The following is a 15,191-nucleotide window of genomic DNA, read 5'->3' on the forward strand; positions in this document are numbered from 1 at the left end:
TCTCTAGGTATTTTTGATGTCCCCTTTGATTTCTTCAGTGATCTCTTGGTTATTTAGTAACGTATTGTTTAGCCGCCACATGTTTGTGTTTTTTATGTTTTTTTCCCTGTAATTTATTTCTAATCTCATAGCATTGTGGTTGGAAAAGATGCTTGATATGATTTCAGTTTTCTTTAATTTACCAAGGCTTGATTTGTGACCCAAAATGTGATCTATCCTGGAGAATGTTCCGTGTGCCCTTGAGAAGAAAGTGTAATCTGCTGTTTTTGGATGGAATGTCCCATAAATATCAATTAAATCTATCTGTCGATTGTGTCATTTAAAGCTTGTGTTTCCTTATTAATCTTCTGTCTGAATAATCTGTCCATTGGTGTAAGTGAGGTGTTAACGTCCCCCACTGTTACTGTGTTACTGTTGATTTCCTCTTTTATAGCTGTTAGCATTTGCCTTATGTATTGAGTTGCTCCTATGTTTGGTGCATATATGTTTATAATTGTCATATCTTCTTCTTGGATTGATCCCTTGATTATTATGTAGTGTCTTGTCTCTTGTAACATTCTTTATTTTAAAGTCTATTTTGTCTGATGCGAATATTGCTACTCCATCTTTCTTTTGTTTCCATTTGCATGGAATATCTTTTTCCATCCCCTCACTTTCAGTCTGTATGTGTCCTTAGGTCTGAAGTGGGTCTCTTGTAGACAGCATATATATGGGTCTTGTTTTTGTATCCATTCAGCGAGCCTGTGTCTTTTTTTGGAGCATTTAATCCATTCACATTTAAGGCAGTTATCAATATGTATGTTCCTGTTACCATTTTCTTAATTGTCATGGGTTTGTTTTTGTAGGTCCTTTCCTTCTCTTGTGTTTCCCACTTAGAGAAGTTCCTTTAGCATTTGTTGTAGAGCTGGTTTGGTGGTACTGAATTCTCTTAGCTTTTGCTTGTCTTTAAAGCTTTTGATTTCTCTGTCAAATCTGAATGAGATCCTTTCTGAGTAGAGTAATCTTGGTTGTAGGTTCTTCCCTTTCATCACTTTAAGTATATCGTGCCACTCCCTCTGCCTTGTAGAGTTTCTGCTAAGGAATCAGCCGTTCACCTTATGGGGATTCCTTTGTATGTTATTTGTCGGTTTTCCCTTGTTGCTTTTAATAATTTTTCTTTGCCTTTAATTTTTGTGTATTTGATTACTATGTGTCTCGGCATGTTTCTCCTTGGGTCTATCCTGCCTGGGACTCTCTGCGCTTCCTAGACTTGGCTGGCTATTTCCTTTCCCTTGTTAGGGAAGTTTTCAACTATAATCTCTTCAAATATTTTCTTGGGTCCTTTCCCTCTCTCTTTTCCTTCAGGGACCCCTAGAACGCTAATGTTGGTGTGTTCAATGTTGTCCCAGAGGTCTCTTAGGCTGTCTTCATTTCTTTTCATTCTTTTTTCCTTTATTCTGTTCTGCGGCAGTGAATTCCACCTTTCTGTCTTATCCGTTCTTCTGCCTCAGTTGTTCTATTGATTCCTTCTAGTGTATTTTTCATTTCAATTATTGTATTGTTCATCTCTGTTTGTTTGTTCTTTAATTCTTCTAGGTGTTCGTTCTTTAATCTTCTAAGTCTTTGTTAAACAGGTCTTGCATCTACTCTATCTTTGCCTCCATTCTTTTTCCAGGGTCCTGGATCATCTTCACTATCATTATTCTGAATTCTTTTTCTGGAAGGTTGCCTATCTCCACTTCATTTAGTTGTTTTTCTGGGGTTTTATCTTGTTCCTTCATCTGGTAAAACGTCCTCTGCCTTTTCATTTTGTCTATCTCTCTGTGAGTGTGGTTTACATTCCACAGGCTGCAGGATTCTAGTTCTTGCTTCTGCTGTCTGCCCTCTGGTGGATGAGGCTATCTAAGAGGCTTGTGCAAGCTTCCTGATGGGAGGGACTGGTGGTGGGTAGAGCTGGGTGTTGCTCTGGTGGGCAGAGCTCAGTATAACTTTAATCCATTTGTCTGCTGATGGGTGGGGCTGAGTTTCCTCCCTGATGGTTGTTTGGCCTGAGGCAACCTAGCACTGGAACCCACAGACTCTTTGGTGGGGCTAATGGCTGACTCTTGGGAGGGCTAACGCCAAGGAGTACTTCCCAGATCTTCTGCTGCCAGTGTCCTTGTCCCCACCGTAAGCCACAGCCACCCCCTGCCTCTGCAGGAGACCCTTGAACGCTAGCATGTAGGTCTGGTTCAGTCTCCTATGGGGTCACTGCTCCTTTCCCCGGGTCCTGATGCACACACTACTTTGTGTGTGCCCTCCAAGAGTGGGGTCTCTGTTTCCCCCAGTCTTGTCGAAGTCCTGCAGTCAAATCCCGCTAGGCTTCAAAGTCTAATTCTGTGGGAATTCCTCCTCCTGTTTCCAGACTGCCAGGTTAGGAAGCATGATGTGGGGCTCAGAACCTTCACTCCCGTGGGTGGGCTTCTGTGGTATAATTGTTCTCCATTTTGTGAGTCACCCACCCAGCGGTTACCGGATTTGATTTTATTGTGATTGGGCCAGTCCTGCCATCTCATTGTGGCTTCTCCTTTGTCTTTGGACGTGGGTTATCTTTTTTGGTGAGTTCCAGTGTCTTCCTATCAATGATTGTTCAGCAGTTAGTTGTGATTCCAGTGCTCTTGCAAGAGGGATGAGCGCATGTTCTTCTACTTCACCATCTTCTCAGGAAATTTTTAGAAGACATCCATTTTACAACATATAATAGTAGCTGTTTCTTGCCTCTGCACCGCCACTCCAAGAGGAGAGGGCAGGCGGGCAGATTGGTGGCACTGCACACTGGCAGCCCGTGGCCCTGCTGGCCTGGGCTCAGCCGGCCGCTCCACCCCACCGCCAGTGCCTCTGCCGCCACAGTGTGTATCTGGTTCCTTTTTATAGTTGCTGTCTCTTTAATGAAATACTCATTTTGTTCATGCATAATTTTCCTGATTTCATTAGTTGTCTGTCTATCTTTGTTCTCTTTTAGTTCTTTTTTTTTTCTTTTTTTTTTTTTTGTCAATTACCTCTCATTAGTGCCTGGCATGGTGGAGGGGAAGACTTTCACTAATCAGCTGAGCCTGAGGTTTCAGGACCTCTCAAACATACTTTGAGGATGTGTCTTCTCTGAGCTTGTGCAGGTGCTTTTAGTTGTCTCATATTCCCTGAGCAGCTTGTCCCTGTTTCTCCTCAGAGCTTGCAATCTGTTGCTCCTCCTGTCATCTGTCTTTGTAACTGCAGCTCTAATGTGCTGTGGTGATTGCATATGTTTTCAGTGGCTTCCAAACAAGGCTGCCAGTCCTATCAGTGCTCTGAGTCAGGTGAGACAGAAACTAGTCCCTCAGGCAGTGCCCAGCCTAGCCATGACATTGGCTGCATGGTCCACTCTTGTTTCTGTCCAGAGGGAAGATCCCCAGTGTGGGAAATTTCCTCTGTGTTGAGCCCTGCTGGGTCAGATAGGGGGGCAGGGACAGATGGGTACACAAAACTACATATTTTCCTTTCCCTTTTGCTAGAATCCCTTCTGGTTGTTGTTGTTTCTGAGTGCTGTAACTTCTCAACTGGTCTCTAGAGTTGTTGCAAAGGTATTCTGGTCTATATAGTGTTAACTCGGTGTCTATGGAAAACTGACGGCCCAAAGCTTCCTTGTACTCTATCTTGCTGATGTCATGCTCTCTTTTTTCTTTTTTTAAAGTGTTGGGGTATTTTTTGAGAAAGATGTTCTGGGAAAAAGAAGAAGTTTATAATGCTCTTGGGAGGGATTGGTATTTGTTTTATTTTTTTCCCCCCCGCAGGATCCTTAATTTCCCTCCTGATTTCTTTATTTCCTTCTTTTCCTTCACTGCAGTGTCTCTAGCAGGGTATTGCCTCTTCTCTATATATCTGATTCTTCTCCAGAAGCACTGCTTCTCTGAGGCTGTCACGTCTCTTCCTTGTAGTTAAGTGCTTGAACTATCAAAGTTGTGACCTGTGTTCATTATTTTGGCATTTTTTTGTACTTTCTTTCTGGGGCTGATTTTGTTTGTTTCATCCAAGTCTTCCATGCCCCTTGATTTTTTTTTTTTCCCCAGAGTCTCTTGCATCTCTTCTCCCTCTCTTTATTCACAGGCTTGCAGAATTTAACTTGTTTCTTTACTTAGAGGTAATTTGAAGATTGTAGTAGCCTGCTTCTTAGTAATGCTAAAGATCTGGGTCATATGTGATTCTATCTTTTCTCTTTCCTGATTATATGGTTTTTCTATAAGGCTGTGTGGTGTCACCATTTTCTTCTGGACCTTGGAGTCAGCCTCATATTGCTTTTTAATATGGGTAAAAAGACAACCATTGTTTATATTACTGTGGCTCACCTCCATGAGCCACAGTAGACTATTAGGTTCCTGCTTCATCCAGGCTGTGCTGTTTTCTGCAGGTTCTTGAGCAGGCTAGAGTGGAAATCCCCCTGTTTACCTTCAGCATCGTGCAGTTCTCTTTTGAACCCTTTCCACCCAACCTCAGTGAGGAGATGAGCAAAAGAGTAAGTGAACGGGTTCTACTAGATGATTTATTTGACCTATTATAATCTCCCTCCATTAAGGAAAGTAGTACATACTTCATTAAGTTTACTGTACACTTCTCTGAATTTTTTCTATATGTATCAATATATTACCATTTTCATTTTTATAAAAATGCTAATCAGACTATATATACTGTTTTGCAACTTTATTTTTTCCTTTAACAGTATATCTTACACATCTGTTCATAACACTATATAATCTTATTTCCCTTGTGCTGCATAGTTTTCCACTGTATGATATACCTATTTTCAGCATTTGCACTTTATAAATTTTTGCTATTCCAAATAATGATGCAATGAAATCCCTGTATACAAATCCTTGTACATTTGGCAAGTGTTTGTGTTAAGAAATTCCTTGAAAGGAATTATCCCATGTTTTGACTCATGATTTCTTTAGATTTGACTTAATTCTCTTTCCACATCCACCTCCTTACTATATTCTGTTGTTTTTCTTATAGCTGAGGATCAAGTGGATGGAGATGTCAACTGTCTATGCTGGGCCATTTAGCAAAAATTGTAACCTTAGAGCTCTGAAGAGGCTGTTTAAGAGTTTTGGTTCAGTCCGGTCAGTGACTCTTATTCTTGAAAGCCATCAGGTAATGAGACAAGAAAACTAGATTTTGACCTTCTAATCTAGTGTGGGAAATTCAGATGCCTTCTAGGGTCCTTCAAGTATTAGTGATTTGAGCTTGATTGTCACCTGGAATGTGAGACATGCTCTGTCTCATGGGAACAGTGTTGACCCATAAGAATATGTGCCCCATATTGCCAGATCTTCTGATTTTTTGTTTTGAGAATCAAGAAATCTGCCAGTTTTCATATTGTTGGCTCCAATTTTCTTAAATATTATGTAAGCCAGACAAAAAATATGTCTAGTGGTTTAATGTAGTTTGTGGGCTTCATGCTTGTGACTTCAGCTTTAAATGATAAAATGCCCTTTCAAAAACAGCAGTAGCTTCCATGTGCCGGGAAGTCTGTAGGGCTTAAATCCAAAGTAGGCTCATAGCTGGGTTAAGATACTAGAGGAGTAGGGCTTTTTGTTGTTGTTGCTGTTAGCTCTCCAATCTCTTGGAGTAAGTTTTGTTTATTAGTTTGTTATTTACATAAAAACCCTATAAAGAGTTTAATTATTTTTACTTTTTAAGAAATAATACTTGTATATGATTTTAAAAATTCATACTTTTTAAAAGGATGTAATGAGTAAGCCTCTATCTTCATGGTCATAGCAAGAAGTCAGATAAAGACTAAAGTTACTATATATGAAGCAATAACAACATTATAAGCACTGTGAGACAGGAAACCATGAAAAGAATTGAAAATAAAAACTTATAACAATATCTGTAGAATGATATACAATAACTGGTAACAATGAAGGCCTCTAGGGAGAGAGGAACTAGGTGACTGGGAACAGGGGTTAGGGGAAGACTTTTCACTGTAAATTTTTTTGTACCTTTAGAATTTCGATATAGGCAACTATTAATCTGGTGCATTAAACTATTATGTGTAATAGCTAATAATATAACTAATAACTATTAGGTTTAGTAACTACTAAAGTGAAGCAAAAATTAAAGTCTCCAAAGCGATCTAACTGCAGAATCCTAGATGTTTAAAATGTACTTTCCCCAAATCTTTTATTGTCTTTCCAACACCTAAAAACAGAAATAAAAAGATCCCTGGGAACATAGACTGAGGGATGGGAAAGGGTATTCAAGGGACTGTAACTCCTTCCTGTAAGTCGTCTTGTCTTTTTTTTTTCTTTCTTTCTTTTTGTAAAGTATACATAAAATTTGCCTTTTAAACCATTTTTACATATAGTTCAGTGTTATTAAGTACATTCTCTCTAGAACTTTTTCATCATTCCATACTGAAACTCTGTACTCTTTAAACAGTAACTCCCCAGTCCCCTTTCTCCCAGGCCTATTAACTACTATTGTATTTCCTGTCTTATAAGTTTGACTACTCTATGTATATAAGTGGAATCCTACAATATTTGTCCTTTTGTGTCTGGCTTATTTCACTTAGCATAATGTCTTCAGGGTTCACCCATGATGTAGTATGTATCAGAATTTCATTTCTTTCCAAGGCTGAATTATATTCCATTGTATGATTATACCACATTTTGTTTATCCATTCGTCCATCGATGAACATTTGGATTGTTTCCACGTTTTAGCCATTCTGAATAATGCTACTATGAAATGAACATGGATGTACAAGTATTTGTTTGAGTCCCTGTTTTCAGTTCTTTTGGGTGATATACACAGATGTGGAATTTCTGGGTTAAATGATAATTCATTTCATTTTTTGAGGAACTGCCATACTGTTTTCTGTAGCAGCTGCACCATTTTACATTCCCACCCGCAATGCCAAGGGTTCCAACTTCTCCATATTCCAGCTGACACTTGGGGGGGTTTTTTGTTTGTTTGTTGGTTTGTTTGGTCTTTTTTGTTGTTTGTTTGTTTTTGGCTGCGCCCCATGTGGGATCTCAGTTCCCCGGCCAGGGAACAAACCTGTGCCCCCTGCATTGGAAGCTAGGGGGTCCTAACCACTGGACTGCCAGGAATTCCCCTGACACTTGTTTTTGTTGTTGTTGTTTTTGGTTTGGGGGGGGGTCGTTTAGATAGTAGCCATCCTAATGGATGTGAAATATTAATAGTATCTCATGGTTTTGACTTGCAGCTCCCTAATGATTAGTGATGTTGAGCATTTCTTTGTATGCTTATTGACCATTGATATATCTTCTTTGGAGAAATGTCTATGCAAGTCCTTTGCCTATTTTTTAATTGGGTTGATTTTTTTTGTGTTGAGTTTTAGGAGTTCTCTATATATTTTAGATATGAATCCTTCAGTAGACATGTGATTTGCAAATATTTTCTCCCATTCTTTCTGCTGCCTTTTGACATTGTTGATGGTTGTTCTTTGATACACTTTTTAATTTTGATAAAGTTTAACTTCTCATATTTTTTTTGTTGTCTGTGCCTTTGGTGTCATATTCAGGAAATCATTGCCAAAATGAAGGTTTTCTATGGGAGCACTTTAATCTCCATGATGATGCTGTGGCTCAGACCATCACATAGATTTAGATACTCTGGTGTTAATCAAGTGCAAAAGCAGTCAATTTGAAGATACAAATCCAGTGGAAGAACTTAACCTCCCCAAGCTTGTAGGAAAGCTGCTTGTCTAAAATCAAGCTAATAAGGCAAATGGGAATGTCTACCTGTGACTTGCAGTGGTAACTTTAGTGATTAATAATAAATGGTATGAACAGCAAGTTGGGTAGTAAAGAATTTGTTAGTGCTCTCCCCATACCACCCAGGGAGAGAAGGCTTCAATTTTAAGTGACAAGATTATTTTCTGAGAAACCAAGCCCTGAACCATGATGATTCCATTTAAAATTGATGGTCTGTGATCACTGTCTAGCCCAGCACAGCAAGAACATCCATTCTGGTGGCTCTGGCCACTGTAGTTTAGGTGGGCCCCGTTCTAGCCCCATCTCTGGCAGTTTGAGCCTGGAAAGCAAAAGTAAGGAAATCTTGATTTTTCTGCAGCCACATCTCTGTATACAATACGAAGTCCTGGAAGGTGCCCAGCTGGCCATAGAGTCTTTGGATGGCAGCCTGGTAGAAGGTACCTGCATCAAGGTAGGGTTGCCAGAGAAAGCATAAAGTAGTACACTTCACTCAATCCTGTATTTTCAGTACTTGTATTTACTCAAGGCTGTATTTACAGCACCCTAAGACATAACAGCTTAGACAAGCACCCTTGAGAGGCTTAAGACACAAGATTTTCTGTTAGGGAAAGACTTCAGCCAAGGCCGGCATTCTTATAGTGGTGACCTAAGACATGATAGCTTTTCATTTTTGTCAAAATCAGCCTGGGCTACATCTTCCATGTACTCTTTATCACTACTTAGACCCCAAATGGTTTTGTTCAGGGTGGTTTTTTTGTGGTTGCCCTTTAGCTTTCAGGGGAATCAAATGGTATTTTGAGGTTTCTTATGCAATTAAACAGAATTTCATTGGTGTAGAAGGCAGAGAACTGATTGCAGTTGGTGGGGGAGAGAAGGAAAGGGAAGAGAGTATTATTTACACAAAAATATTTACATTTTGTATTTATTTATCTATTAAGTTTCTACCATAGTCCTTTGGGGCAGTTATCATTGGCTTCCTTGTATAGATAAGGAAGCTGCAAAATTAAGCTACTTGCTAGTATGTGACAGGCCTGGGGTTTGAAGTGGTGACTTTTCTACCATTAATGCCATCTTTCCTTGGTTAGGTGCAGAGGCCTGTGACAGAGCTCACCCTTGATTGTGACACCCTTGTGAATGAGCTGGAACAAGATTCTGAGAACCGAGGTACTATATACCTGTCTGGAGTGAGTGAAACCTTCAAGGAACGCCTGTTGCAACAGTCCAGCCTCTTCCTGGGCCTGAAAGCTGTGATCTTGCCTAAAGATCTTAAAAATGGAAAGCAGAAAAAATACTGTTTCTTGAGTAAGTCTGTGCCATCGAATATAGCCTTGGGGAAGGAGATTAGAGATGGTGGTAACATGACGTCAGAGAAAGGAAATGTTCAACAAGTAATCCCTCCTGGGCTGGACCAGGTCAACATATCCTGATTTTGTCCTTCTCCCTTGGCTCTGGATGGGCTCCAGCTTGGATGGTGATCAGGTTTTTTTTGTTTGTTTTGGTTTTGGTTTTGGTCCTTAATAACAGAAGGGGGGTATTCTTGTTTTCAGGATTCAAAACTTTTGGCAGTGCCCAGAGGGCCCTTGGCATTCTCACAGGCAAGAACTGGAAGCTGAAAGGCAGGCATGCCCTAACTCCCAGGCACCTCCATTCATGGCTCAGGGGCTCACCTGAATCAAGGCCCCCAGGGGTTCGTGTCATACCTCCCCACTCAGAGCAGGAGGCCTTGCAGGTGAGTGATTAAATTTATCCTGGGGTTAGGGGCGAAAAGTAGCTAGCTACCTTGGTTTGCTGGCTCTGGTGGTTGGCCTTCTGATGTTTATGGAAATTAGGCAGGATAGTCCTGCTCAAGTGACACTTAAGCCTTCAATCTTTTTTTTCCTGCCCTGCCCCTAGTCTTACTTCACTCTCCAGTGTCTTCCAGCCCTGGACACACCTTTCTTTCTCCAAGATCTCTCATACTTTTGCCCCCTCCAAACTTGCTAAAATCAGGTTTTCCAGGTGTCTCTCCAAGGGACTTTGAGAGGTTAATACAGGAAGTTGGAGAGCTGGACAAGTCTTTAGTGATCTAGGGTTTCCTGAAGTGTAGTACATACATAACACAATATGATTTTTGGTGGTCATAGATGGACCTCTTTTTTTCACTTTGTTATGAACTTGTTTTTCTAACATTCATTAAAGTATGCAACCACCACATTGAACGTGTGGTTTCATGGATAGTATTACCTAGACGAAGCTAAGGAAGAAATTGACTCACTTTAAAGAAAACCATTAGGGAATATGCAACAGAAGGGTGAAGATAGAAGGTGAATGGTTTAAGTTTGGGAAGCCCTGCCATAGTCTAATGTCTCACACTTAGCAGATAAGAAATAGACACCAGAGCTGGTGAGTGACTTTGCCCAGGTCACAGAGATACTTAATGTCAGAGGCCAGACTAGAGCTCTCCTTAGTGATTTGGTTTCCCTAACTCAGGACCCTAAACTGACTTGGAGGTCTGGGGATGCTGGAGTGGACAGGGAACCCTGCAGGATAGACTCTGGCTTCAGACTGAGGATTTGTACAGAGCCTTTCCTGGGAGCCTGAGGAGGAATGTTGCATTCCCTCCAAAGGTCAGCAGTGAGTACTCTGACTGTCAACACCTGGCTTTGATTCTAGCTGCTGAAGATGGACCACCCAAAGATAGCATCCTGGCGCTGGGGCAGGAAGATAGAAAATCTCTACCACAGCCTGTGCTCAGGCACCCTCTGCCTCATCCTGCTGCCAGGAACTGACAGGTAAGGACTGAAGGGTTGCCCCTTCATGATTCTGACCTCTGGACTCTCTGGACTTAAGCTTTTCTTGGAGAAAAGCCTTTTGTTGACGTCCAGGCACATAAACGAAAACTGAAATGAATCATCTCTTAACTCTCACCGTTCTAAGAGAGAGGTACTGTATCCCCATTTTACTCATATTTGCTCTTATAACTACACTTAGTGGTCCCTCAAGGAGACAGCTCATCCCAGTTTAAAGGCAGAGGTCTTAGGTCCTGCAGCCTCTCTGGAACAAGAGACACTTGAGTAAAAATGGTCAAGAAGATCTAGGGCAAGGCCCAGGCTTAGATGTGACTATAACCTACCTTTCCCACATATCAGGAGTGTGTTCCTGCCTTCCCTGCCCTTGCCCCCTTTACCATTTCTGTTAACTTTTAAGAGATAGGGCCTGTTTTGCTGTTTCTAAGCCTGAGGAATACTGGAGCAGGACTCTGGGTCCAGTCCCAGCTGTATCACCTATCTCTGCTGACAAGTAGTGGCCAAGCCACTTTCCCACTGTGGATCTCAATTTCCCTTTGGTAAAATGAGGGATTTGGAGTAAATCAGTAATTTTCAAACGCTTCAAACTATAAAACCCTTTCTTTAAAAGAAAAATTGACACTGTACCTAACAAAGGCTATCTCTGACTGAGGCAGAGGTCCTAAGGCATGTTTGACAAGTCAGAAGAAAACTCTGGAAATAGCAAATCCTGTAGTAACAAAACCTGCTGTTACTCCTTTGTTTTAAAAGTTGCACTCTGATTTCCATAGCCATAATGATCAAACCCAGCAGCAGGAGCATGTATTTCCCCAGACTATAAGCTTGCTGTGTGACTGACTTCTCTGGGCCTCATCTGTGCAGCTGTCTCCATGATGCCAGCAGATAACACTTGGGAAAGGGTAAAAGTGGCTCAGGAAGAAGGAGTAGCAAGGAATGTTTCCTCGTGCTGGGAGCCTGACTCAGCTCTTAATCCTTATACTTCTGGTGACTGCTAAAATTAATATTAATTTAATATTAATAATTGCTATAATTCATCAAACCCTTAATTTGTCAAGTACTGCTAAGTGCTTTTATATGCAGTTTTGGTTAAGGTTGTTGAATCTCCATTTTAACAAGATGAGAAAAAGGCTCAGATTAAGCAACTTGCCTAAGGTCATCCAGCTAGTAAGTGCACAATTAATATTTGAATTCTGATGGTCTCTAGGTCCAGAGCCACTCTCCAGCACTTAGAGCTCCAGTCCTCCATAGCCAAAAGGCTTGTGGCTTATTAGCTTAAGTTCAGACATCAGGTGGAGACAGATTCTGTGTTTGTCTTTGCTCATTTCTGCCTCCTTTGCCTTGGAGAGCACCTCAGTGCTCTAACCCAGTTCCAAGAATATTCACTACATGGTGGCAGGGAACTAATATGTACCGGATGACTCCTAAATTCTAAGCACTGTGCTAGGTGTTTTACAACATACATTATTAAAAGTTAACGTCTTGTAAAGTTTTTCAAACAGTGCCTGGCACATGATAGGTGCTACAAAAGTGTTTTAAGTAAAACAAACAAAATTCTAATAGCAGTTTAAAAGGATTCTGATGACAGACTGCCATTATTACCTGGTTTTGTCATTTAATGGTTGTGTGACTTGAGCAAGTTATATCATGCCTATAAGCCTGTTTTTTTGTTTGAAAAGTGGACATAACAATTGTATCTGTATCAGTATCTCTCTAAGGTACACTAGCTGTTTGGAGGATTAAATGAGAACACATACAGAGTCCTAACTGCTTGACATGCAGTAAGTGCTCCATATATGTTAACATGTTAGTTATTATTGTCTGTAGTCCTCACAAAAGCCCTGTGAGATAGTAATTTAAATATTTAATATTTCTTTATAGTTGAAGAAACTGAGTCTTAGTTTGAGATCATTCACCCTTAGTTGAGATGTGCCTCACATCTGTTAAGTGGCAGAGCTATGATTTGATTCTAGGCATCTGGGACTAGTCAGTATTCTTTCCATTGGACCATTTTCAGCAGGCAGCTTTCCATAAGCCGTCTACCTGCCTGCCCCCTGCCCCATGGCACATACACATATCAAAAAAAAAAACCTTTTCCTCTACCTTAGTCTATAACCATTCATTCAACCCTGTCGACAAAAACTATCTTTACTCCTCATCTGTTGCAGCACTCATGGATCGCTCTCTGGCCTAGGACTGATGGGAATAAAAGATGAAGAGGAAAGCAACACCCCAAATGAGTGTTTGTGAGTCTGCCCACCATTTTCCATGTGCCATTTCTTAATCCCTCGTGGGCAATGGCAGAGAATTTGGTCAGGCTGCAGGCACTCCAGAGGCTGCCAGACCTCTATATAGTAGACAGTTTGTGGAAACATTGTACCAGCTTAAGGAGTCTAGTCCATTTATATGACATGTACAAATTTTCAATAAATGCCTAAAATTCAGACATTCCTCATCTGAAGACAAGGTGAGGGGAGGAAACCAGTTTGTACTTTCTTTGTGTCAGTGGGTTTATACACAGGTATTACAGCAGGTGCTTATTTCATGTACCGCTCCTATTAAATGGTATACCGTATATAGGTAAGGAAACCAGGAGGAGTGACTTCTCTGTGGAGAAAACCCAGGTATTACGTAGTTTGTCAAAGTGGTAACATCTGTGAAGCAAATTTCTGTAAGGCAAACTTTTCTATTAATGGCTTTTATAACACTGAAGGAAAAAGATAGGCTGACTGCGAATCTGGCAGGTCCACCAGAGCAAAGTTGTAGACTGACTCTTTTAGCTTTTAACCAATCCAGGAAGCCCCCTTTCAATTCAATTTTCAGGAATGCTTCCTGTCCGAGTGAGACTGCAGTGTTACCCTTTACCAACAGGTGCCTCCATCACACCAGAGCTCCCCCTTAGAAGCTTTAATTTCAGTAAAAGCCTTTGCTTTTTTTTTTTTTTTTTTATGAACTCAAATTGTCCACATTCTGTATTGGAAAGGACATGGGCACAGGCACACACCGTTCCAAAACTGATAGAGATATTAGCTGCCCTAGAAAAGATGAATTAATCTGGCATGTAGTATGTATCATTACAAAAAATCTTGTAAATTTCTCTCTACACTGGGACCCTGCAATTCCACTCCTAGAGTAATATCCTCAAAAACATGTATGGAGGAGATGTCATGGGGTTATTCAATGGAATTCTAGGTAGCTATTTTTAAAAATTATGTTTGTGTGCACGCACATGTGTGTGTAAATAAAATCTCTAGTGAAAGAGATCTACAAGAAGCAGCAGTAGACCTCTGGATCCAAACTGCTAGACTCTGAATTCCAGCTTTCCTACTTTTTAGTTAGGTGAACTTGAATTACTGTAAATTATTTAACATCTCTGTGCTTGGTACATAATAATGGTATACATCTTATAGGATTGTTGTGAAGATGAGATTGTGCATTTATAGTATATTATAGGTCGTATAAAGCATGGAGAGTTACAGGATAATCTGTATAGTTTGAGTAGAAAAAACTATACAAAGATATGCACAGCCTTGGAACAAAACCTGGAAGGCTATATACCAAAATATGAACAGTATTTGTCTCTGGCTAGTGGGATTGGCAGATTCGATTTTACCAAATGCTCTTCTGTATATAGGCCGGTTTTTTTTTTAATCAGCATATATTGCTTTCATAGTTAGAAAAAAATAATTAAAATAACTCTCAAGGTTGGGCATTTGAGGCAGTGTTTAATCCTTTAAATGCAACTTCTATACGATCTGGAAGTTGGGAACCGGGAGCCAGAACTGAAGCTCTTGATTTTGGATGAAGTTCCCCTGTAAAGAGCGGGAAGTTCCCCAGGTATACTGCTGACCTCAGCTGCAAGGCCTTGAGAACATCTTGAAACAATGTTGCTGGATTCTTTCCCCCAGCAGCTGAGCTCCAAAGCTGTGGGAGTTTAGCTGCTGTTTACCTCTTGAGACTCCAGTCCTGAGACACAAAATAAGTGTCTGTCTACGTTGGCACTTCAGCTGTGCTCCTGGGCCAGTCACTTAACCTTATTTGAGTCCATTTCTACAGCTGTATAAAATGAGGATGTATCTGCTTTTAAGGATTATTATGAATACTTAAAGATTCAGTTTGTGGAAAATGACCAAATAGTGGGATATGTATGAATTATTTGTCCTCTCTGAGCCTGTTTCCTCATTTTATTTTTTATTTTTTTAATTTTGGCCATGCCACTCAGCTTGCCAGTTCCCCGACCAGGGATTGAACCCTGGCTACAGCAGTGAAAGCATGGAATCCTAACCACTAGACCACCAGGGAGCTCCCTTCAGTTTCCTCATTTTAAAGATGGCAACATTAGTACCTACTTCATAAGATTGTTGTGAGAATTAAATTAGGGAAAGCCTACATTTTATTGAGGATCATCTTCCAACTGCATATTCACAGAGCAGATGAAGCTTGCCTGTGCCAAGAGCACTCCCTTTGCTCCTAGGAACAGCCAAGGCCATTCCTTTTCCTGGATGGGTGGGGGTGGAAGTTTCCCCACGGGCCCCCAAGTCTAGAACTCTACAGAGATAGGCCTAGACCATAAGGTCTCTGAGGCCCCCGTCTGCACACACTGTTCTTTCAGCTGATGCTCCCACCTTTTGGAAGCCAAAGCTGCCAACTTGGCCTCTTGCAAAACACACATTCCAT

At 40.8% G+C, this 15,191-nt stretch overlaps 1 protein-coding gene across 4 annotated transcripts in view; it reads left to right on the forward strand.

Moving 5' to 3' along the window:
- The window catches only part of REXO5 (RNA exonuclease 5), a 44,990-nt gene extending 32,029 nt beyond the window's left edge, over positions 1-12,961 (forward strand). For all 4 annotated transcript variants that reach the window (XM_007119958.4, XM_028498516.2, XM_028498515.2 and 1 more), the window contains exons 14-20: positions 4,400-4,504; positions 5,002-5,139; positions 8,090-8,182; positions 8,817-9,033; positions 9,279-9,460; positions 10,384-10,502; positions 12,683-12,961. In XM_007119958.4, coding sequence (XP_007120020.2) covers positions 4,400-4,504; positions 5,002-5,139; positions 8,090-8,182; positions 8,817-9,033; positions 9,279-9,460; positions 10,384-10,502; positions 12,683-12,764 — 936 coding nt within the window. In that variant the 3' untranslated portion in view covers positions 12,765-12,961. The remainder of the gene's footprint in view (positions 1-4,399; positions 4,505-5,001; positions 5,140-8,089; positions 8,183-8,816; positions 9,034-9,278; positions 9,461-10,383; positions 10,503-12,682) is intronic.
- The last annotated feature ends 2,230 nt before the right edge of the window (positions 12,962-15,191 follow it).

This window comes from Physeter macrocephalus, chromosome 14, assembly GCF_002837175.3.
Source record: "Physeter macrocephalus isolate SW-GA chromosome 14, ASM283717v5, whole genome shotgun sequence".
In the NCBI taxonomy this organism is placed as follows: Eukaryota; Metazoa; Chordata; class Mammalia; order Artiodactyla; family Physeteridae; genus Physeter; species Physeter macrocephalus.